Source organism: Aptenodytes patagonicus, chromosome 9 (genome assembly GCF_965638725.1).
Source record: "Aptenodytes patagonicus chromosome 9, bAptPat1.pri.cur, whole genome shotgun sequence".
Lineage (NCBI taxonomy): Eukaryota > Metazoa > Chordata > Aves > Sphenisciformes > Spheniscidae > Aptenodytes > Aptenodytes patagonicus.
This window is the reverse complement of record NC_134957.1, coordinates 10190737-10215868: the sequence shown is the minus strand read 5'-3', so window position 1 is coordinate 10215868 and position 25132 is coordinate 10190737. Positions and strand designations below refer to the sequence as shown.

The 25132-nt window shown below is 47.9% G+C and overlaps 1 protein-coding gene across 2 annotated transcripts in view; it reads left to right on the top strand.

Moving 5' to 3' along the window:
• Positions 1-25132, top strand: part of EDA (ectodysplasin A) — an 86346-nt gene that overhangs the window by 34498 nt on the left and 26716 nt on the right. For both annotated transcript variants that reach the window (XM_076347103.1, XM_076347102.1), the window contains exon 2: positions 18378-18483. In XM_076347103.1, the coding sequence (XP_076203218.1) occupies positions 18378-18483 (106 nt within the window). The remainder of the gene's footprint in view (positions 1-18377; positions 18484-25132) is intronic.

Here is a 25132-nt window from a genome sequence, read left to right as displayed (position 1 = left end):
GTGACATTAGTATTGGCGTTAGGATGTTTTTAGTGTTCCCTTTTTGCTGAGCTCGAGGGGTTGCTATGGGAAGGGAGGTGGCAGATGAAGGCTTGAGCCCCCATCGCACCCGTTTCAGATGCATATGGCAGCTCTGGCCTCACTGAGGAGCTGCACTGCAAAGCCCCCCCCAGCTGCAGACCCCATAGGGTCTTCCTGTGCTCACAGCTTAAAAACTTGACCTCACCCGCTCTTTGGCAGCAGTTAATGCAGAAGGGAGCATTTCCTTTCCTCCTCTTCCTCAGCTGCCCCGAGGACGCTGGCTTTCCCGCTTTCCTCCGCTCTCCTGCGGTCAGAGCTTGGCTGAGCAAACCTGCCCGAAGCTTGTGCCTGGGCAGCCCACGGATGTCACCCGCAGTCACGCGAGGTGCCCGGCCACCTCGGGGCAGAGGCAGCTGCAGCTCTGATACAGTCTGTGTTTCTCTTCTTGGCATCGCCGGCATCTCAGCATCCTGCTCTTCGCTCGATGCCGGGGCTGCCGTAGCTTCTCCAGCAGGAACGCCCAGCCCGGAGACCAGAGGTGAGATGGGCCTGGGTTTGGCACAGCGCGTGGGCAGACCAGCTTTTTATGTCCTGCCTTCTCCTTTTCGGATTGCTCTGACACCTGAGCATCAAGACACTGCCTTGCATGTTAAAGCCCCCATCTTAACTCCTCGGTGGGTTTGTTCTTCCACAGGGCTCTTGGAGGTCACTCCTTCCGAGAGATGGGATTCAAATCAAATGTGGGCTGAGCTGGGCAATCGGTTGTTGACTTACAGAGTGTCAACAAAGTGCAGTCAGCTGAAGTTCATGGTAAGAAGCAGGGTTATGCTTTAAAAAGGTTAACCCCAGTCTAGTTAAATATTTACCTTGCCTGGTGCTGCGGTGATGCTTCTGCGCGTTTGGCAGAGGGATTTCACTGATCCTGGGGAGAAAGCTGGGAGCAAGGGACCGTGCAGCGCCCTGAGCCTCCTCAGTGATACAGCAGTTTTAATTTTTTAAATTAAAAAAATTCAGCTGCTGAGCTGTGGGTGAAGGTGCCTCCGGGGGAGCGGGAGCGACCCTCTCGAGGTGCACGAATCCTGTGGACTGCTGCTACCAAAATACCATCATCTAAATGATGGTGTAATTAAAAAACAATCCATTTTATAAGGCTGTTTTATTGGTAGTTTCTATTCTTTGCTACTTTCTGTTTATGGGGCTTTTTTTAAGTAAGGACAACAAGATCTAGCACAAGAGGCTGGCTCCTCGCGCTGGCTGTGTTCACTCTGCTTTCCATCTCAACCTCACGCTTCTCCAGTCTGCTCATAAAAAATCAAATTGTTCTCTATGTGCGTGAAGAGCTAAGGAGGGCCAGAACCGAGTCTGAATGTGATCCAGACCAGGCATCTCCCTCTCCTTTTGGGTGTTGGGTGTCAGATCTCTGCGGTAATTAAAAACACCAAAAGCATTTATCACCTTGGGATCTTAAGATCCTTGCATCGGGATTTCTAGCATCCTTCTCTCCATGTGGGATCCTCAGTCATTTGGGTTTCTCATTGCAATATTACTAATTTCTACTGTCCTGGCTTTTAGTTGTGGGCTTTTTCAGGGTAAGCAGGTAATGCTTATAAATTGAAATTTGACTGCGTAACGTGGTTTCTGGCTACAGTGAATTCATTTTCCGTGGGCGTGGGGACATATCCCATGTGTTGTGCTCCAGTGCAAACGATTGTTTAAAGCATCCATCTGCTTTATCTGTCTTTGTGTTTACGATTGCCCTTTGTAGTCCCCGGCAGCATCTTGTCTCCGCTGCTTTTTGTTTATTTAAGGTTATGGTAAAATATCCCTTTCCTTTGGGGGCGTGTGGGAGCCTTTCCCAGTTTGGCTGATCCCAGAGGTCAAAGGAATAAAACATCATGACACCAAGATCATCCCGGGAGCTCCAGTGTGACCCAGGCAGTGGTGGTTCCAGCTGGTCGCTGATGCTGTTGCTCCTCAGGAACGGGATTTTAGCCAGATCCTGCCCTTGACCTGTCTCGGGCTTCGCAGGCGGTGTGGCTGGCTGCATCCATGTCCAGTTCTTACCAGATTCAGTGTGTACTATGGGAAAAATAAAGGCTTCGGTCCACTTAATTTGTAGCAAAACTTGGCCAGTGGAATAATTTTTGTTTGGGTATTGAATCAGTGTGATGTCCCTATTTGTCTATCTGTCTAGGATGATTTAGAAAGCCAGTGTCAGCTTTAGGAAAAAAGAAAAAAAACCAAAAAACAGAAACAACCACCAAACAAACCCAAAGCAAACTGTCTGAAAAATCCAGTGAGGATATATTTGATACTTTTTCCTGGCAAAAATTAAACAGTTTCCATCCTTCTTCAGTTTCAAGCCTTCGGAAGGTTTATGGGTCCTTCTTTAGCACATGTTGCTGCCTGTCCTTGTCCGTGCTCGCGTGCTGGCAGCGCCGCGGGGCTGCGCGGTGCCTGCGTAGGGCTGCTCCGTGCACACGTGGGGCTGCTCCGTGCACACGTGGGGCTGCTCCGTGCACACGTGGGGCTGCTCCGTGCACACGTGGGGCTGCTCCGTGCACACGTGGGGCTGCACAGACTTTGGAGTTTTGTTCAGGTTTTGTGTCCCCATCATGGGCAAAATATGACCTGGGGTGACGTTTGGAGAAGTTGCAAAATTCTGTCTGTAAACAGTATTTTCTTTCTTATACTGAGCCCGAAGCCATGTAGCTGTTCGTCTCACCCGGAAAAGTAGGAAAATACTCCCTGGCTGCAGGAGTGGGTTGTTTTCCTAATTTTCCTCTGCTGCGGCACTGTTTCCCATTAACAGCGAGCGTGCGGAGTGCCCAGATGAGACCCCCCGTACGCACGCCACACCAAGGTGCGTGTTGGAGATCTGTGGGACATGGTGGCGAATTCCCCGTCCTCCGCTGCCGAGCTTGTTGCCTGTTTCCCGGTGCCAGAAGTCAGGCAAAAAGCTGCCGGCCAGCTCCAGCAGTCCAGGAGTACTGCCGGCATCAACGTGCCCGCGATGGTTTGCAGGGAACGACAAACCTGCACCTCTGCGGATGCGATACGGCGAGTTGGCATCAGCCGCGACGGGTCGCCAGATGTGCTGGAGCAGGTTCTTCGTCGTGTGTGCTCCGATGTGGCCCGGGAGCAGAGCCGGCCGGCCGGAGCCAGGCGGGCAACGGCTGGGAGGCAGGAGGGGTCCGGCCACGGGAGCCTCGGAGATGTTCTCCAGTGACCCCACGCTTTGATTCATTCCTTGGCGTGTTTGCCCCCTCCTATGGGCTTGGCACATTCAGAGCCCGGCTCAGGTGCCTGGGGTTCGGAGCTGGGGGTGCCCGAGATACACATATAGATAGATACATATAGATGTCTATATATCTATATCTACCTCCGAAGCCTCACTGCTAGCAGGACATGGGTTGATACAGGAAGACTTGCCTCTTCCATATCTGGTACCCAGCAGTTTTCTGGGTAAAAAGAAGAGGATAATGATAAAATGAATGATTGTAAAAAAACAAAAAAAAAAAAAAAGAAGAGAGAGTGGCAAGGTTATCTTTTCCTGGGGAAGGGTCGGTGGGGTCCACTTCAGAGGAGCAGGTTGGGAGCACTGTACGTACACTTACAATTGAATTTTTGAACTTTAAATGATTGGGAGTAAGCTGGGGGTAAGTGGTATTTCAGAAAGACTTGAGAGCCAGCTTGCAAATCTTACAAGCCAGTTGAGTCCTCACTTCAGGAATTGGGCATGGGCAGAACTGTGTATGAATTTTTTTCTGACTTTTTTTTTTTTTTTTTTAACCTTCAGAAAGTCACTTAATCTTTCAGTGCCTTGGTTTGCAGTGTCCATACGATGGAGAAAGCAGCTACTGCAGTGGCAGAAGCAGTATCCACCAGCTTAAAACTATACTTAAATACTTTATCTCATCTTGACAAACTGGTAGGACTATACAAAAGCATTTTGTTTCTGCGTCAGAAAGTAAGAACCCGTAAGCGAGCCACGAGCAAGCGCTTCCCCAGTGCTGCTCTCGCACAAAAGCTAACAAAGCCTGACTTGAGGCAGCTGTGCAGCAGCTGGCCTGGCTCGCTGGATGGAAACATCTGGATGGTCTGACAACGTACGGACCCTCACGGCATGAGACGCTGTGCTGACTGCTGCTGTGTGCAGCATCTTGCTGTCGCTGCTCTTGCCTGCTCTCTAGTTCATCACATCAAAGTCTGAAACAGAAAGGCTTGGCTTGCACAAAACTAACACCTCTCCTTTCTTGTCTAGTGCTGCTGTGTCTTTTGCCCACAGCCGGAGACCGAGTGGCGTAACTGAGGTTCATTTGCTGAAAAGATAATGTAATGCCTTTGCTGAGCTTCAAAATGCACTTGCTAGGACTGTGCCAGCTGCGCCTCCTACTCGATGGACGGCTGCTCAGACGATGGGGCGGTTTGAGGCAGTTTTATTTCGATTACCAGCAGTCTTCTTGCCTCTATGTAGAGAGTAAATGGAGGATGTTTTTCTGATTACGAATCTGTCTGGTCCTTACACCAGCAAGTGGAGCCAGGTTTTTTGGCAGCCCCGAAGCTCAGGCTAGAATATGGCTGGGGATGTGCGCGTTGCCGGTATTCGGGACCAACTGTGTGAGATAGCGTCTTATGGAAAACTCAGATTCCTGAATTTCTCCCAGCTCTTTTCCCATCGTTTCCATTTCTACAGCACATTCTGGTGTTTCTCGTTCAGATCAGGCAGACGCCATTAGCTCCTTCAAAGCTCAGTTTTCTGCTGTGCCACTGCTTGTGACATGGTGGTTTATGAAGTCCCTGGGTAGACCCAGCAGTATTCACTCGGTCAGTCTCTGCGGCACCTTACCGGGCAGTGCTGGCTGCCGGCGCGGCGATCCGGCAAGCCCAGCCTCTGCCTTTGCAGAAACATCGGAGTTACTGAAGGGAAGGTGCTCAGGAGCAAAAGGAATGAAATGCTGGTTCCAGCGGATGGCCCTATATCCCTCCTGTTGTAGCCTGAATTTTCCCGGTGTTCCTACGCGCCACCTCTTGCTCCATCAGCCGCCTAAATAACACAGAGCAAGTTCGGAGGGGCGGTGAGACGGCACAGCCGGCAGACGAGGTCAGGCTGCCGTAGGCTTTACCTCTTGAAGGAGCCATATGTGAAGTGCTGCGGGTGGGTTTTTTTTCCTCCTCATACCGGTGGTTTCGGTGGGTGCCGGGGCCGTGGGAGTGTGCTCCAGGTATCTCCGCTTCCAGAGGAGACAACTACCGCTGGCTGAGCTAACGCAGCCAGGGGAAGCCGAGCCAGGAGGGGACTGAACAGCAGCGTAATTTCAATTTTTTGGCAAGAACCGTGTTTATCTGGAGACCGCTTGCTTCCCAGGTGCCACGTGCTGAGCCGTACCTCGGTGCTCCCTGCTTTCTGGAGCTGAGGCTCGAAGGGACGTTCCCTCCTTCCCCCGTTGCCATGCTGTGTCCCGTTTGCTTCCGAGGAGTCCCGGTTTGCATTGTGCCAGCGGGCGCTTTCCTTGCGGGATACGGTGTTTTGCAATGCCCGCACGCAGGAGCGTCGCTGGCACGCTGTGGCACCGCGCCCCGGCTCTGCCTTGCGGTGACTTGTTTGCATCGCCGTGCCCTGAGACAAAACGAGCGCTTTCAGAGCTTTTAATCCTGTTTGTATGAGATCATAGTCTCTTTTGACACTAATTGCAGTGGATCTGATTAATTAGGCCACAAAGCATAATTTATTTGAACAGATTAATTTTATAGAATTAAACTGGCAGTCTCCCACCACAATATCGTGCATTCCTGCAGGTATGGGAGTTGGCATTAAAACCTTCAGCGTCTAAGTAGATATCTTTATAAAAGCAATTCAAGTCCAAGGTTGTGAACTGTCTGATGTGCCGGCTGCGTGCCGGCTCGGCGGGTCCGGACGCATCGCCGTGCCGCTGCCTAACCCCTGCGATTAGGGGTGCTCTGCTGCACGATGGGAATCGGCAGCTGAAAAGTGGGCAGTTAGTTTATTCTTGGTTTTCTGGCTTTTTCGTTGAGGGCTCGAGTATGGAAACTATTTTAAATGCACGGGTAATAATTGAGATTATTTCCCAGTTGCTGTAGTGGACTTTTTAGCCTTATAGTGGATGCATTATTTCATAGATGTTTATTTCCAGTGGACTTGTTCTTCTTTTAATGGTAATACTATTTGATTTGGACTACTTGATTCCATCCTCCTGTTTCCTTCTCTTCCGTTTTTCTCCTTCCAATAAAATGTCATAAAAATTAATTATAGCTTGAATGCCAATTTTAACATCCAGCTTTAGAAAACAGGATTTTAAAACCCTTGTGCTGAAAGGAGAAATGCACTCTAACAGGAAGGCTTTGTTTTGTTATGGAGCAAGGAAAAATGTTTTTAAAACTTTCTCTCTCTGAACAGTTTATGGCAAAAAGACTTCAGAATTATGAAGATTTTTGAAGATTTCCAAAAAAAGGGTAGGAGTGGATGTCTGACAGCAAGGGCAGAATTAAGTTCATCAGTTCCAATGTCTGACAAATGTTCTCCTGTAACTTTCTACCGTAGGGATCTTTTCAGTGAGTGAATCCAAACCCATTCTTTGCTGCAAGTAGTCCCATCTCAAGCAACGGGTTTACATAGAACTTCGAAAGATAAAAGGACAAATACCAGAGAACTGAAAAATGTCATAAATTCAAGTACTGCAGCCATATTCTCAATGGAAAGCTCCAGAGCAGGATCTGGTTGCGTCTCTTCTGCTGGTTGGTCACTTCTTGCAAGAAGAGGTGGCTTTGTCACCTTGACTGTACGTCTGCTTTGGAGACGGGGTTCAAAAAAGAGATGACCATTCAAGAAGTTGTTCTTCTCAGATGTTGGACTTCAGTGCTCCTGTCTCATAAGAAATGTCTGAAAGTGGTGCAAGTTGAAGGTGTTGGGTAGAAGAGAAGCACACTCAGTGGAGAGTGGCCCAACGGCATCTTCTGGGAATGGTCTTTCCGTCTCGTTATGGTTCGTGTTATAGTAGTTGTGGAAGCCAGATGAGATCAGTGTTTCTGTCATGGCTAACAGCACGTGCCAGGTATTCTTACAAATGTTTTCAAACACGGCAAAAGGAAACTTTCTCCTAAGGAGGAGACCCAAGGGTGATTGAAGGCGAGCCTTTGCAGGCTGGAGAGAACCCAGTTCTTTATTTCCCTGGGCACCGGAGGTGCTCCGAGTAGAGCAGCAGAGCCCTGAAGCTCTTTGCTGGAGCAGTGCCTGATTTCGGAAGGTTTTTTTAAGAGGTATTATGGCTTTGAGGAGGATTGTGCTATTGACCTCGTGCTGTCCTGGATGTACTGGAGAAGATCCAGGTCATGAGAAAGCATGAGCAAAGGCACAGATGGAGAAACAGGCAAAAGGAGAAAATACGGCTAGTACTGAGTCACTTAAGCTTACAAGGTTTCCCCCCAAAGCAAGCGCGCACAGTGCTTTTTAGAAGTGCACAAATGCTTTGATAATATAAATGCTAAAGTAAGAAAAGAATTGCTGTTGGTATGCAGGAGAAGAAACCGTGACCTCCATATGGAGGGGGACGTAGCCCAGCTGGCTGAAAATGGGACTGAAAAAGACTATGAAGGCTAATTAAAATGTGAAAAACTGAGAATTCATGCTAATAGACAGCAGATCTCTGTCTGGCGCTGGTTCACAGCTAAATTTTATTTCCTTGGGAGACGAAAGGAACTGATTTAAGTTCCTTACCTTGCGCTGACATTGATGCTTTTCAGCGTTTTAACCAGTGTGTTCCCAGCAAAGTGCTGGGTTCCTGCAGGCCTGCTGTGCCCGGACAGGGAAGCCTGCAGCAGGAATCTCTTACTCTTGCTACCATTAAAAAATTTACTACAGGTGTCTTCATATATGGAGTTAAACTCAGCTTTGACCTTGTTCTACCTCACATCTGGGTTGTGTTTTTAGCTTTCCCTTTCAGAGCCAACAGGTGTAATAAATTGGAAACCTCAGCCCTTGCTGCGTGCCGTACGTAGCGTACGCGCTGCTGAGGTCGTGTCTGCCTGCAGCGCCAGCGGCATCATGCCTCCATCCAACGTCCTCACGGGGGGCACCAGCTCACCTCCAGACCAAGGCGGTTCCACAGAAGGGTGCCCTGAGACAAGCCTTTGGGCAAACAACCTTGTAAACCAAATCGCGGTCTTCCATGATGCTGGTTTGGTATCAAATTTAGCTATTTAGGTGCTCTTGCAAAGTCAGTTAAAGTTGTGATGTATGTGTCACCCAGGGATTTGGACTGTGTACCTGGTTCCATTTTATGCTAGAAACAAAATGTATATGGAGATTTATGACAGAAGCTGTGTTTCTCGGGGTTTTATGGGTTGTTCTGCCTGTGCTGAAGGAATGCCAGAACGCTTCCTTCTCCGAAGTTACGCTCTTCCCTTCTCCCATGAAAAGCAAATCCATCTGCCTGCTGCTTCTGCCGTGTTCTTACTTGTCAGGGTTTAAGTGCATTTGCTTCAGGTTCCCTGAGTTGACAGAAAGTAAAAAGCAAGCGGTATATTCAGTTGGATCAGGTTTTCCCTTCACTTACACTTTTATTTCCTATTCTTTTTTTAAAAAGTACAGAAAACACCACTGTTCATAGAACTGTTCAGTGAAGTCTCTCCTCCCGTGGTTGACTTCTGTTTTAGACGTGCCAGGGTGAAATCCTTGGGTAGTCATCCGTGTGTGCGGTGAAGACCTGCACCCATGGCCAGCACTCCCTGCTTCCAGGTGGAAGTTGGGGATGTCGTATGTGGACATTGGCACCTCTCATTCCCTTGACCCACAGCCCAGATGTGGCTCCTAAGGGAAATCGTGAAAGTAATACCACGAGGAGTTATTCTCCAATGCGGCTCGATACCAATGTTGGCCCTTAGAACTGCTTCCATCTTGTGTTTAGCCTGCAGCTCTGACTTCAGCCTCGGGTTTTGTCTCCTCAGCAGCGTCTGTGGAGCTCGTGCTTTAATTACTGTGGCTGAGGTTTTTGCATGGGTGAAACTCTCCCTCTAGGCTGAAGTCGTGTACCAGCAGCTGAAAATATGGAAGAGCAGCCGTAGCCTGGATAATAAATGTTGTATACCCCTGGGCCAAGACAGAGTGGTCACCGGAGAAGACTTGGACTCCAAACTCAGCAGAAAGTCCTGTTGGATGGTAGGATCACCGAAACGAGAGGGTGGAAGGCCATACCTTGTGCCTTGCTGTCCAGTGGGCTGCGATTGCTGGGGTTCAACCTGGAGGATTTAAAGCATGTTGCTATGAAAACTTATTTTTGTGTGTCTGTGGGGTCTATGATTAACACAGAAACATATGGAAAAGGAGTAGAGCTGATGCTGATCTGATCCTTCACAAAGAACAGTTAACAGTTGGAAAAGTAGAAATGAATCAGTGGTGGAAATATAAATACTTGGTACGTTGTATATTGAAATAAGCTAAATTTAGGGAATGCGCAGAAGCTGGCTTGGTCAGCTGTCCAAAGCCTCTAGACTTGACATAGAGAAACCACCAAGAGACAGCATTCTATTGTTGGAAATATGTGGTGAGGCACTTCATATTGGGAAGTAATGTCTTATATCATGAGCTGGGCAGTTGCAGTAGTAGTTTAATCGGTGTACAGCTTTAACTCGCCTTCCTGCCTGCATTGCTGGAATTTGCTCCCCGTAGTAGATGTTAAGAGAGTGACCTGCTCCTGGTTTTGAGGGTCTTTAGGTAAGGGAAAAAATGCTTTTGTTTTAAAGATATGCTTGCTTCTGGAAAATGGTGTGGCATTTGGTGTGTTAGTTTGATCTAGCCATTTTACTACTGAAGTTCAAATGAAATTTTAAAACATTTAGTCTGTGTTCTGGTTTCCCTTCGTTGGGACAGGTTATCAATTTTGGCAGTAAAAGCTTGGTAGCTCTAACTGTGGGAGTTTGCCACATGCGAAAAGATGGCCGCTGTCGTAGATCTAGGACTACTAGTTAAAGCTCTGTAACCCATAAAAAGGAGGAAGAGAGACAAAAGTTTCTGGGAAGGGTTCGGTTCTGAAGGAAAGTTCAAGAGTTGCGTTATACCCTCCAATGGCAATTAATTCACTGTCTTCGTCTCTTTGTAATGAGGCTTGAACTGATAACTGGCAATCAGATTTAATGTTCTGTGCTGAAAAATACAGTGGCTTTCCTGGGTAATGAAGTTAAAATACCAATAAAAACTTAAGAAAATATACTCCCTCCTCTTTTATTGTTCTCTAATGATTTTCTGTTACCGCAGTGCCTAGAAGACCCAGGAGCATGACTCACTGGCCTTCTGAAAACTGGGATTGCGCAGTCCTCTTTGGAAAGGCTTTTCAACCCAAGGACAGAAATGCTTGGCAGATCGAAAGCATCTCAAATCTGCTTCTTAATAGCGGTGGTGGCACGTTAAGGGCCGTAGATTTACCGAGACGGGCGTTCCTGCCGGCTGGCAGTAGCTGGTGCAGTGCCACTGGTCCATGGCATTACCTGGTCCACCTCCATCTATGAGACCAAGGTCATTTCTGTTTTCTAATGGTCAGCTACTTGCTTGGCTCCTTGGTCGTCACTCGTTATGAAGCTCCTCATGAGTATTGGGACGGAGGTGGCTCTGCTGTTACAGCTCCTGCCTGGAGGCATAGTGCAGTCCCTCCTTCCACCCAAACTTCCCGCCTGGCTTTAGATAAGCTCCTTGGCATCACTGGTGCTTTTATTCTCTAGATTATAGAATTGCTTTGCCTCATAGCTTTGGGTGGAAAAAGCTTTTAAAGATCACCATTGGGTTTAAAAGCCTCCGCGAGGATCCTTGTGTGCAGGTCAGAATGAGGGGGAATTGTGCTGGGTTTCGTATCAACTCAAAGCTGATGGTTTGTGGCCCTGGGACCTCGGGCTTCAGGGTGAATAGCTGGCCAGAGCAGGGATGTGGCTGGCGTTGGGAGCCGGAGGGGTGATGGAGCGATGAGAGTGATGAAGCAATAGGGACAAGAAGAGTTATGGGCAGTCTTGAAGTAGAGGACCATACTTGAGCTTTCACGCGGAAAAAAAGCCGGTGGAAGGGTTTGCAGAGGACGGTGTGTAACCTACTCCAGACCCCTGGAAAGGATGCACGCAGCCGAGCTGGGCTGAAAACACCAGATTTGCGGGAGGAAGATGGGTTGTGAGAATTACGGCTTATAGAAAGTATAATCTCGACTGTCTCCATCGCTGTCTTTGACCGCGTTCTGGCTGATGGCATATATCATGTTACAAGAGTTTTGCATTCAGGGCTGTAGCTTGTCTTGCAGACAAGACATCGTGTATAAATTCTTGTCATGCTGAAATGGGAATTGTTTACTCTTTTGCTTCTTGCACTTTTATGAGGAAAAAGTTACGCTGACAAAAACAAGGCTTAAAATATGTTGAATGGGGTTTTCTGTCAATAAAGCAAAGCCACTCCCCAAGCTTCTTTCTAATCTGTTTGAAAATAAATAATCTGCTTAATTTTTTTTACACCACGCGTTACCAGAGGCGAATTTCTGATGGAGGACAATGGGGCTGATATTCAAGTAGCTGCTACTCCGAACCGCAACCTCCGATGGCTGAACTTCAGAGCGCCAGAAAAACAACAGTATTGCTTGCAAAGAATGCCTCTACAGAGCTCAGGCTTGTTATTAGCCTTCTCACACTAATGATCTCCAAAATTGCAAATGATGAGGGAATTTGACTTCAACAATACCATTAAACAATAATGCAAGAGGACGATTTCATGCTGCTTTTTTCTCTGGTGCTTTAAGGTTATTGTGCTGTAGGAGAGCGTGGGTTTTATTGGTTAGGTCTAAAGCTGGCTGGTCTAGCTTTCTCATCATTAATTGGAAGCCAACTTTGTAATACAGCACGCGGAGAAGTCTTTGGGGGTTTTGTTAGTGATAAATATGCTCTGAAAGACTTTGCAAGAATGCACTTTTCACTGAAAAGGGCTCGTGCACCTGAACACTTGCATGCTTTCCCCAATTCTGCTGTTAATCGGGAAGAAGATACTAGTTCTTCGTACCGACTTGGCTTTGCCTAAGGAAAAAAAGTGCCATTTGTCCGTAATTGCATAGGGTGGGTTATATTTTTCCACTTCTCTCACTTTCAAGCTGTTTGACCGTTGGAAATACATTCCCTTGGTGTCCAGTGGATCTTCATTCCTATGAAGCGTTTCTGAGGGACGTGCGTTATTTAAGGCGTTTGCAGAGGGATGCAATTAAATATGACAACCATAACAGTTATTTCAGCATCCCAGCATTGTTTTTCTTATTGCACATGGTTTGTATATCCAGCCACAACTCCATGGTACATTTGGGTTTCATAGCCTGAAGAAAGCTTCCTATTTTATGGTACCTTAAAAAAAAAAAAAAATATATATATTTACATGTCTCTTTATTCTTACTTCTGTAGAGTGTGGAACGTCCGTCCTTACAAACCAGATGAGTTTCTGAGTGACTGCAGGCTACGTTGTTTTGGGGGTTCCCCCTGTGCTCCCTTGACATCCCAGGGCAGCTTTGTTCCGCGTTTCCAGAGTGGGTTCTGCATGTGGCTGCAGAGAAAATCACTGCTTTTGTATGCATGGCTTTGTTTTTCTTTATTTTGCTGAGAGAAACCAAGATAGAACGGATTCATTCTGGTGAGGCATGCCTTTACTATTGTTTCACAGGTTATTTTGAGGTATGGTTTCCCCTGGGATTTTTCCTCTCCTGGCTTTTTGACCTTTTCACATCCTATAGTGATTTTCTTGATTAAAAGTATGGACTCGTAATGGGTTTACATGGTGTTTCTAAAATTAAGGTAATTTGAGGGCTTTAGGTTGGGGGAGAAGGGAAATGGTGATTGTGCCAAACTTTTCTGTCGCTGTTGCGTAACTACAGAGAAAATACGACTTCTTTTTTGGGAGCAGGTATGTGCTTGCTGGGCTCCTCAAAAATATTCTCGCTCTGCAAGCGCAGAGGCTGAGAGAATCAGTTCTCTGTGACTTTGAGGACGAGGAGTTTCAGTGAAATGATGGACCAGGAGAGTAATTTCTTTCAGACCTCCACGGAAGGGATGGATGCTGCAGCCGGGGTGCCCCAGCAAAGCCCTGCCCTGCTCCGGCTGCGTTGCTGGTGCAGGGGGCTCGGCCATTCCTGATGTGTTTGCACCGCACCCCACCTAATCATCTCCCCGGCTGGGACCACCCGCGCTCATGGTCCTGTTCCACCAGCTCCAGCATCTCATCTCCCAAATCCAGCAAAGATTCAGGTCTTGCACCTCCAAATCGCAAGCCGCGGTTAGGGGGACGAACGTGGGGCACCCGAGCTTAGAGGGCAAATGCCTGTTCAAGCCCTGCAAGCGTGTTTGCTCCACACTTTCCTAAAAGGATGCTAAACTGATACTTGTGCAAAATGTTTCTGGGTGTTTTTAAAATGCTGGGAAGTGTTCAGCCGTGGGAATGGCCACAGTGGGTCATCCAAGATGCTTGCCCAGCCCGCTGCTTTGCTCCCCACGCAGGAAGGGAGCCCGCAGAAGCCGTCCTTGCCACTCAGCATGTTTTTCAGACACGTGAAGTGTTGCTTTCAGTGACCTCCGTGTCGTAATGCTGCGCTAGTGTCCAGCCAGCAGCATTTCGCTGGAGGTTATTTCTCCTTTTGCATCTGTCTGTGTGGCTGCATCATATTTTGCTAGATGGGTGGCAAACATCTGCTCGTTCTGCTCTGCAAATCCTCTCCCTCATAGCGGCCACACCAAATAACAGGGAGTAAATGAGTTTAGTTTAAGGCACAACAACATGCACCCTTACGTCCAGACCAAAAGCTGCAGAGTCCAAGAGCTGCGACTGAATACATTAATCATATCTCAGGGGGTGGTGAATGGAAAAAGCATCACTTGCTCTTCCAACCGGCGCAGCTGTGCCAGCCGCCGGTCCCCAGCCGGACAGCGCAGCCCTTCACGGGCTGACCCGGCGGCCGAGCATCCCCCGACCTCCCGCAGCTGCGGCCCCTGGAACAACGGACCCCTTGAGTCATCGGAGAGAAACTTCGCCTTCATCGGCGTGGGAGCTCGCAGCCGAGCGGGGCTCAGCAATGCGCCGCACCCAGCAAGCAGCTTGGCCGCCCTTTGCCCTGCCACTGAGCTCCGGAGGGTGATCCCGAGCAGCTCCCTCCATCCAGAAGTGGGCCTCTTTGAACCCCTGTACGCTGGTCACCATAGGTTAAATGCCATTGCTTGCGTGATTAAAAGTGCTACGGAAGTAGTCCCTCGGACAAACTCCTCTCTCTCTCTCTCTGCTCACGCCAGTTGTGTCCGTTACCAGGCTAAGCGCGGAGGACTGGTGTCTTACTTCCTCAGGAAAGCTTGTTTTCGTGGGGGTTGGTCTGAAAGCAGCGTGTGCTCCTAGCTGGTGTGGTCACGATTTCCGTCACAAGCTTTTTCTGTTGGGTTTTTCCTAAGTAAAATTTATGTTTGTCATTTACTCTCACTGTCATTTCTCTTTCTGACGTGGTCTTGTTAGACAGTGATTAATGGGTAGATTACTTTTAGCCAATACTTAGTATTTTTCTGACTGATCAGTGATAAGCGTGATACAAGAATAAAACCTGGGTGAGAACAGAGTAGCAGAGTTGGGGTTGTTCGGCCTGGAGAAGAGGAGGCTCCAGGGAGACCTTCTTGTGGCCTTTTAATACACAGAGGGGCTTATAAGAAGGATGGAGAGAGACTTTTTACCAAGGCCTGTGGTGACAGGATCAGGGGCAACAGTTTTAAACTGAAGGAGGGTAGGTTTAGTCTGGACATATGAAAGAAACTTTTTATGATGAGAGTGGCGAGACGCTGGAACAGGTTGCCCAGAGAAGCTGTGGATGCCCCGTCATTGGAAGTGTTCAAGGTCAGGTTGGACGGGGCTTTGAGCAACCTGATCTAGTGGAAGATGTCCTTGCCCATGGCAGGGGGGATGGAGTAGATGGACTCTAAAGGTCCCTTCCAACCCAAACCATCCTGTGATCTTATGAAGGTTTGAGCAATTGTCTTTATTGTTTTTAAAAAAAAAAAAAAAAGCTCATCAGTGTTGAATGTATGTTCTCCCAGCCGAAAAAAAAAATAGCTTTGCACACCACGTTCATGATCTGAAGAGCCTCTTCCGAGGACGAGAGGGGGCGCGGAAGATGCTGCAGGTGACACGGGTGGCACAAGCCATCGGTGCCTGTGACAATTCCAGTGAGAGCGTGCAGTGCCGTGCCGCCGGACCTGCCCGGTGGCAGCGCTGTGGAGGTGGCTTCTGGAAACGTCCCCTGGCTCCGGAGGGGACACGGAGGAGCCGAGCTGCTGCCTGGGGGGCTCAGGAGGAGCCCGGTGAAGGGGACAGGGCAGGGGGAGGGGATCGGTCTGGATTTCGTTGCTTTCCAGCATCGGTTTTGTGGAAGTAGCAACAGAGGGCTGGGACCGTGCCGATGGCTCTCGCTGCATCCATGGTGGGAGGAGGAGGAGGAGGAGGAAGGTCCGGCTGGGTGCAGTGGCTGGGTGATGTGCTTTGGTAGCCATAATTTGAGTTTGTGTTTTATTTGCCTTTTTTTAATCTAAGGTTTCACATTCTATTAACGCTGACCAAAGCATGCTTAGAGCCCCGTTGATGTGAGTTTTGTGAATAGAAAGGTTAGTCTGATTAACCGTCCAGGAAAATAAACGTATTGTGTCAATCTCTCGTATTTCCCTTTCTGAGACTTAAATGGTTTTGTTCAGATTGTGAAAAGCTTTCAAGTCACTTAAGAAATTTTGATTGTTTCACTGAAACTGACAAAACCCGTCAATCAAAATGAGAAATCAGGGTGTCTCATCCTTTCCAAATCCTTACGATTTTTCAGATGAAACTCTTCTCTGAATTATTCCAAGCCCACTAGTAGTTCTGTTTCTTTACAGCATGGGTGGGAGGGTGGCATGCGAGGATCCGGCTTATACCTGGCAGGAAAAAATATCACCCCAGTGTATTTATTACTGATTTCTGTGTCAGTGCCCAGATGTGGAGGAGGAGGTGGCATGGGGTGAGCTTAGTATTACGCTGCAGCTTTTCAAAACTGTGGATGTGGCGTTAAAATTGTATTTGTAATAGCAGGGAAAGGAAACCTGTTTGTTTTGACACAATCAGGGTTGTGCTATTACAAAATCTTCTCAAGATGAAAAACGTCGGTTTTAGCCTCAGCGCTGGAAGCAGCTCGTGTGTCGCCTGGCCAAAGTCAGCAGGGTTATTTGGGGCGGGAAGCTGCACATCTTCACGGGCTGGTTCCCCGCCGCTTTATTTTCTGTGCTTTTATTTAGTCATGTTTTGTAAAGCTCAAATAAGAGAGCCAAGTAATAACAGCATTCAAAAGCAGCGCTGATGATTTCATTGAAGTTTTAACCTGAATTATAATGCAATTTGTTCCTCCAATTAGTTCTACAATGTTTCAACTTGATTTAAATAAGTGGTTTAAAAAAAAAAACCCTTCACTTTTTGCTCGTCCCTTGCCCTGCTTCGCTGTGCAGGGGAAGGTACTGGCGGTGCCCGCAGGAGCACCCTGCTCCTGTGCTCCGTGCCCGGGTCAGCGTGGTGGGATGCAGGAGGTTGGGGAAGGTGGGCGGAGGGGAGCTGTGCCCCTCGTTCCCTCCACTCGCTAAGACTTGGTGTCAATGAGAGCCGTCAGTTCTCCGTCCGACGCCGTGACTGGTCCTTCCCTAGGCAGACACGGGCTGGCTTTTACTTGTCGTTGCTTTTTAACTACTTTCACCAGTATAACTGCGCGTGTGGTGAGGCTGCGGGGAGCTGGTCCCAGGCCATCCCGCAGCGTTTCGGGGTCCTTTCGGGCACGACGTCGTTGCGATGACGAAACGTCAGGGATTGCAGTAAATGCAGACCTGCCTGCGCACAGGCGGAAATAAATAGCAGCGGCTTGGGAATTTGGGAAACCCTTTGGGGTTTTTTGGGGGGGAAACCCTTCGGTTTCCCAAATCCCGTTCATGAGGCTGCACTGGGGCTTGTTGGAGTAAAGCAAGATGCAAACGTAAAATCCAGCGGCTGCTCATTAGGAAGCAGGAATGGGATGCTCTTAGGCTGGAAGAAGAGCGTGTCCATGGGAAATAACTCAGGAACAGGCGTTCGTGCGTGGAGCAGAGGGCTGCATCCCCCTGCGCTCCGAGGGGTGGGAGAGGGGAGGCGAGAGCCCCGGGGCACGTCAAAAGCAAAGAGACCTTTAGTGATTATTACTTTTGATAGGGAATTTTATGGCCTGTAGCTTAACGAGCCACTCTTTTAACTAGCAATTCACAAAAGGAGTTTATTCTTCTCTGCTATTTCAAAGATGCTTTCGATGCCACAGGTTTTGTTCTCAGAACAATAACGCACTTGATAACCTTTGGTGCTGCTTTTCTGAAGCCTCTTCGTTCTTGTCTTAGGCTGTATTTGGCTTGCGTGTGTATTTATGGCTTAAGTAACTGTGATCAGGCGTCTTCAGCGTAAAGAAAACCCCGTCCTGGTCAGAGCAGCCCTGGTTGTTGGTGGGCACAGTAACATGCAGAACAAGGTGTTTGGCCCCTAATTAATCTTTCGTGAAATTCCTTATTTTAGGAAGTGGAAATAGCTGGGGAAAATGCCACTGCTGATGAGCCGCCACACGCTGGGGTAGCTGGGAGGACTGGTGAAGTTTCTAAACCAAAATTCCAGTTTCTGGGTAGGGATGTTGATTTAATAACTGTCAAAGAGTTTTTAGTGCAGCAACTATTTTTTTCATGAATAAGAGGTTGCTACATAAAATTTTTGCCTCTTGGCAAAAATCATGTTATAAAGATGTACTTGCTCTAGGTTTAAAGTGTTAATTTATGTGGTATACTGAATTGGATTTAAAGGTCCCTGAAGACCTTTGAATCTCAGTAGCTAATGAGGCTTGCAGAAGAGAGCTTGAGAGAGGAAAAACTTACTGGCAGTGAGTAATACTGGTGAAAGAGCTCAGGATTGAGCAAGTTTTGCAGAGAATAATTAGAAATTAACGCATCGGCATTTGGGGCGTTTGATTATTTCCAGCTATAGATCTCCCTTGATGCCGCCTGCGTCCCTGTCCCTGCAGCCCCCCGTGCCCCGGGGGGATGCTTCTCCCTGCCGAAACCCTTCAGCTTGAGTTTTCCCAAGTCCTAGACTGCATCCAAGGGGACACAGCTCCTTGCAGTTCCCCTTGGGATGAGCTGGGCATCCATGAGCAGCCATCTCGCATCTTCCCCTCGGCTCAGCAGAGCTATCCCTGATGGAAAGGACTTGGCGTTCAGGCTCCGATCTCTCTGCTCAGCTGAGCCATCCTTGCCAAAGATGCTTAAACTTGTCCTCCTTCTTCCAGCTGGCCTTGCTGAACTTCTTTCACCCTGAAGAAAAGCTGCACGTTGGAGAAGAAGGTAGACGTGTCCGTCGAAATAAAAGGAGTAAAGGCAGCGAAGGGCCAGACGGTGAGTCCCGCTTTCTTCCTCACTGCTGTGCTTCTCGTCTTCGCACAGGCGAGCAGAAGACTGACAGTATTTTTCAGATCGTGGTTATGATCATGGTACAGAATTCCGTATGTGGGGGGAAAAAAAAATTGGCATCCGTGGCTTTTAATAGTTTCTATCTGATTTTGATTGCCTTCCAGATGAGGAATTCCAGTAGTTCTGATTTCTGCAACTGTAGGTCTAGTGATTTTGTGCAAATTAATGCTGATTAGTAATTTCGTCCTTGACTCCTCTTCTCAATAGTGGGGCTCTCTGCTCATTTAAGGCTGTAATTTGTACTTATATACCTGTATTTGTTGTTCTGTACGCCTGTCTCTGCTTAAAATCATCAAGTAGCTATTCATAGTCTAACAAACAGCTTGAACATCTGCATCACAAAATGGTAACTGGGTTCTAACAGGGTTTTGCAGTGCAGCGGAGGGTCTCAGGTGGGTTCAAAGCCCATGTGAAGGGAAGTCAGAGTTGCACGGAGCTTGTATTAAGAGAGCGTAGAGTTACAAAAAAATCAAAATTATATATCTGTGATTTGATAAATATAGAATGAGCATGTGTGATACAAATCCCAGGGGCGTCAGGCTTCCTCGGTGGCCCTGGTGCTGGGTGATAGCCCGAGACCTCCCTGGTGTGGCAGTGCTGTCTGTCCTCGTGGTCCGCAGGGTGGCAGCTGCTGCTTCCCTTTGCCGTCACCGTCCCTTGGCGAGAGCATCGTCCTCCACGTGTCCCGCTCTGCTACGCTCAGATGCCAAAACCCTTCTCTTGTATCTGGTCTCTTTGTTTCAGACCTTCTGGTTGGGTTTGGACTTGGTGTCTGACAACGCACCTCCCCTATGTGGACGGCCCCACCACCCGCTCCGTGATGGGATGGGCCATGCCATGATCCGTTGTACATGCGCCTTACGCGAGTACTAAATATTACAATTTGCAACTGTCTGATAGGGGTTTTTCTTAAAGCATTTTAATCTTTAATCTGGGAAGTTCTGGGAGACGGAGGCCGTTCCTGATGGCTGCGACGGCGCTGAGCTGGTGCGGGGGATGCAGCGGTGGGAGCAAGAGCCGGGCTGTGAGGGTCGGTTATGGCGCTGCAGGGTGAGGGACTGCAGCGGCTGATTGTGGGTGAGGTGTGGGAGATACTGCCAGGGTTAGATAAAGCCTTCTGCCTGAAAGACTGGGAGAGGACAGCCTTGCAGCCCTCCCTGGTGCACGAGATACAGCAGTGGGAACTTCGGTTTACTGGGGTTTTGAAGCCGCTCACGCAGCGGGGTCATGGCAGCCGAGAGCACTGTATGGAAGGGACGGGGAGGCAGGCGACAAGGAGCACGTCTCTTCAGTGGCTGATGGCATGCGACCCCTCGGACGTGGTGGTGATTCCCAGAGGCTCTCCAGGAGCTGTGCTCTGTGTGCCGAACGGCTGGCTCTTCACGCGGCAGGTGTCCTCTAAAGCCCCCGGACGTCCGAAGGGTGCTTTAAAATGGAAAATGAACCCTGCCAAAATTATATTTTGTGCTTGAGGTCATGTAACGTCACCTTTTTTGTTCCAAGAACAGCGCCAAAATCCTTAGGTAGAGCATAACTTAGATTAAGTACTGTGACAGCTTTATTGCACCAAAACCACTCTCAACACTTGTTGAGAACTTAAGTAATAAATACCAAAATAATTAAAACTAACTTCACTTTCAGTCCCTTCCCCCAGCTTGAATCCTGCCTGATTTCAGTATGAGGAATTTTATTTCCAATGCTGTCTTTTCATGATTATCCAACTGCACTGAGACGTGAGGACTGCCTCCCGTGTCGAGCTCCTGGAAGAGCTCACGCGCTTTCCTATGGCAGAAAAGCACAGGTCCGTCTTTATGCAGAGCGGAGAAGGGGACTGGATGCCAGGGAAAGTAGGGAAAGAAATAATGGAGTAGTGGTCTGTGCGTGGCTTGATGCCTGCTAAGCCCAAGACCTGACTGTGTTATAAACCTCTCGGCTATCGTTAGTTTTCCTCTCCAGCTCCCCGGCTGCACGAGTTTCCCATCTCCCCTGAAGCCTTTGCAATTTCACAGTGGAAAAGCGTTTCCCAGTGGCTCTGCTCCAAGAAAGAGCTTCGTGAAACTCCCCGGATTCCTCCTCCCCGAAACGCTGACAAGTATGATGCATTTGGTACAGACTCCCTGAGTGATTCCAGCTAAATGTGGCCCGTCATCTTTAGAGCCAGTGTCGCTCTGATGCTCAGATGGCTCAGGCAGGATCCAAGTCCTTTTGCACCGACTCCTTGAAATCTATTCCAGTGTCTTCGCAAGTCGCTTGTATAAGTAGCAAGTTTCCACTGTATGCGAGCGGTGTAAATGGAGTGCTGCAGGCAGATGTTCGGAGGAATTAGCCTAGTCCGTTAGGCTGCCTGAGTGCTGCCTTTCTGTTGCCAGATGTGCAGAGAATCGCTGCACGGTGAGAAATAGATGCTGAAAGTCGGTGGACTAATGAGGGCTTTTCTCATCATCCTTGTGCCCGGGTGAAAACATGTCGTACTTTTATAACTTGCACTCCTTTCCCAGATTTCCTTTATGTTCCCTGAATGCATCAGAGTTGAGTCACTCCAGAAACGTAGCACGCTTCCACCGACTATGTATGTCTCTCTGTGAATTAGGGGGTTTGACCCCATAGGGTGATGGGGATGGGGAAAATTGCCAGAGCGACGGGTCATTTTCCTAGTGACATTAGCAAGGTGGGTTATGTTGGCAAGCAGTTACTTAGTGTTTGGCCATCTCAGTTTTATTAGGTAGAGCGGTATTTAACAAGTGTAAGCTGTCAGGGTAGGGGTTGACCTTGTAACAACAGTAAAATCAATAAATAAACAATAGCTTTCTTGTGTAACTTGTGCTGTTTGTTTTAGACCTACGTGAAGGAATCTTACTTTTTAGAGAAGGGCAATGAATCATTAAAAAAAAAAATAAATAAAATCATGTCACGGTACTGGTAACACTGTTTTCTTCGTGAGTTTTGCAAAGGGAAAGTTGATCAAATCTTTGATCTCCAAAGAGCCTCCAGAAGATAAAAGTGGATGAACTGTAAATTCCCAGAAGGAAGGAGATGTGCTTTCCACTTGAGGCCTCGCTAATATTTGTCTGGAATTAATTTTATGAACTTTCAAGTCCTTTCACACATGCAGTGAAAGACCAAAGTGATCCAAGTGTGGAAGCCGTGGTTGGAGGGAGGCTGCTCAGTCCCCTTCCACGGCTGTTTGAGTCCTGCTCATCTTGGTACCAACAACGGGATGGCTTCGATGATTTATAAATGTCAAAGGTAACACAGTTCCTTTCCTAAAAGTTTTTTCCTTTAGGAAAATTTGCTTTCAAGTCTTTCGCTGTGGAAAAAGGGGTTTTTGAGACAGGTCAGAGCTGGTCCCACGGGGCGGGAGGGTGACGGCCACGGCTGTGCCCAGAGCACGGAGCCACAGGGGTGGGATGTGGGAGGCCGCGAGCAGCGAAGCTGCTTCGGTGCCTCTGTTGCTTGCTGAAAAACCCCAAGAAAAATTGTGTGCAATAGTGCAAAGCTATCGGTTGGATCCTGTCACTTCCAAACATGACTCCAGTATTTCAAGGGCTCCTTTGAGGACTCAGGCTTCAGTCCTCCTACCCGCTCGTCGTGTTTTATGATCGTGTTTGCTTAATTTTTGTTTGTGCCCCTCCACGCACAGTGCCCTGGAACCAATTAATCAAGACGAGGTCATGTCCTGGGGCGAGGTGCCTGCCTGGCTCCCCTCTCCGCTCGCTGTCTGTCCAGCCTTGCTCTGCCGTGGGTCACCCTGCCACGGGCAGACGGGGTTAATGGGAGGCTGATGCCTGTCCCAGTCCTGAGGAGCACAGAACATCTTTCAAGCCAGCTTTCTGTCCGTGCCACCAAAACCAAGAGTTGCACAGCTTTAAAAACTGCCGCTATTTTTTCCTACTTCTCAAGGACCAGGATTATTCCCTTTACAGCTCCATTTTACGATGTTCTTTCTACTCTGTGTTACCGACTCCACCTGTCACTTAATTTGCTTTAATTCACGAAAACTTGACCCTCTCCAATGTCTCTCTTTCATTTTTCTTTTTCCCCTCCTTCCTTTTTGTCTTGGTGTATTTATGCTGCTGTGGAACCGCTGTTGCTCCCAGATTAACAAATCATTCTGGAGCTGGTAATTAGCAACAGTTGTGCTAAAAGGAACCATCAAGAATGTTAAATTAGTCCACTTTTAAATAAACTGTGTATGAAATGTTAGATCTCTATTCCCAGAGCACCAGTAAAAATGCTGCTGGCTCTTTGCTAACAAAGCCAAAATATGGGAGTAGCATGGTTGTAACTACAGAGACAATTCCGTGCTCTTGAGGATATAAATAATGACAGAGCATTTACAAAGCAGATGTCAATAGGACTCTTTAAAAAACATTGTTTTTAAAAAAAAAAACAAAAACAAAAACAAAACCCAAAAAAACCCCTAGTTTCTTTTTCTCCTACTTTCATCTCTGTTCCCAGTTAGATCCCTGCCGTGCTGCTTTCCTGGTTTGTTTGGTTTTTGCTTTTTGGTTTGGGTTTTTTTTTCCTTCCTAGATTTTTTCATATTGAGCTTGGTGAGAAACATAAGTGATTGTTATCCATTCTTTGATTTGGAGCATGGCAGCTGGGAAGAGGCTGAGCAGATGGCTGTCCTTAAGCTGACAACAATTTGGTTCCTACTACTTTGGCAGTCCTTACTGCCGAGGAAAGTCCTTGATGAGAACTCATGGGTTTCAGGGCTGCAAATGGCTTTTGTTGAAATGAAAATTAAATTCTGGGAGAGCAGAAGCTTGTCTCGATCCCTGCTTCTACCTGGAGCTTTGGAAGTGATGTGCCAGCTACGTGGGTTCAGTGTTTCACCTTGTTAGTATCCGTTGGTGGTTTTAGGATGGTTTCAGGATGGTTTAGCAGGTAGCTGATGCCAGAGCCTGGCTGGGGGCTCCTGGCTCCCTCCGTCCCCCCGGGCAGCCCCCAGTCCCACAGGTGCCGCGTCTCGGCCGTCCCCGTCCCCCCCTCCTGACCTGGCGGCGCTGACAGTGCAATAGGGCTTATTTTTTTTATATCCAGATCACAATAGCGACTTTTCCTGCCGGCTTCCTCTCCTTTGGAAAGGGCAGGTTCGTCCCTCTGCCTCCAGAACAATCGGTGCCTTTGTGTCGGCCCCGTGCAATTCCCCAAAGCCCAGGCATTCCCAGAAACGCAGATGCATGAAGGGCGATAGAGCCTCATTGTGCTCCGAAACCATGGTGATGAGCACGCAGTAAATACAGAACATTTCCTGGATACTGGAGCGCAGGGGACGGTCCCAAAAGAAAGGCTCACCACAAAGTGCTTGCGCTTACTGATTTCCCCCAGAATTTCTCTGTGATTTCCCCCAAAATGGGAGAAGGGAGGAATTAAGATGATGTTTGAATCTTTGTGGACGATCTCCATCCTTTTCCTGTGAGGTCGCTGTCAGTGCTGCTTGTTACTACAGTAAAATTAAGACTACAGCTCATTTACAGATCCTTACCTACATGCTATACCCGTGGTTATTGTAATAAGGCAGACTATTTGTATAAGGTCTTATACCCCAGGCACTTTTCTTCCTTGAAGATACTTTGATAAAAATATAGGTAACTAAGTTAAAATATAGGTGACTAACTGTTTCAGACCACGGTCTTGTGTCTGTGCTCATTTCTAACCAACATTTCCACCGAGAGATCCAGAGAAGCTTAACAACTGTCTAAAAACCCAGAATGACGTTTAGGTCCTGGTTTCAGCTCTGTTACAGCAGTGGCAGATTAATACCATGTCATTTCTGGAAACAAGTGAAAGCAAAGGTGAAGACGGTATTAAAGGGGATCTTCTTCCTCTAGGTATAACTTTTAAGAGAATACATTTTTAGACAGCTGAAACATTTTCAGCATATCCTTGGTTCAAACTACTCTGAATTCATTTTTTTTTTAATACTGAAATTACTTTGAGGTCAAATTCGCTGCAGTGTCCATTAACAATCTTCGCTGAAGCCTGTCTTGGGAAACCATAGGCAGTTGTTTGTCGTCCAGCAGGGTGATGTGGTAGATACCCAAGCAAGACATAATTTGAGGGGAGCTCCACATAGCCCGAGCGCGTTGGGAAAGCAGAGGTGTTAACATCTAGGCTTGAGCAATACGCTGTTTCAGCTGAAAGATTTTGGAGTCACTTGCTGTACCTAGAAAGTGTGTGATGCTGAAAGCCTGAGTGGTGACGTTCATTCCTGCAGTACGCGTTGAGGGTGGTGTTTTCATGAGGATGTGCTGCATCAGCCAGGGTCTGAAAACTGATGGAGTCCAGAATTCTTCATTGAGCTCTGGTATGTTGCTGTCCCAATTGGATGTTAAATATTAAAAGCAATTAACTTGCTGGGAGAGGTACAAGCTTAATTGTGTGGTGGCCGTGATGAGAAATTGTTCCAGGTCACAGGGTTCACAGTGTAATGGTTGACGTGTCCCGATCCATACGCAGCCTCCATTTGCCTCCTGTCTTCTTCACCAGCCCTTCCAGTTGTGATCTGGATTGTTCCAAAAGAAACCCTGCTTCATTATTCTTAATATTTACAAAGCCCTGATTAGGT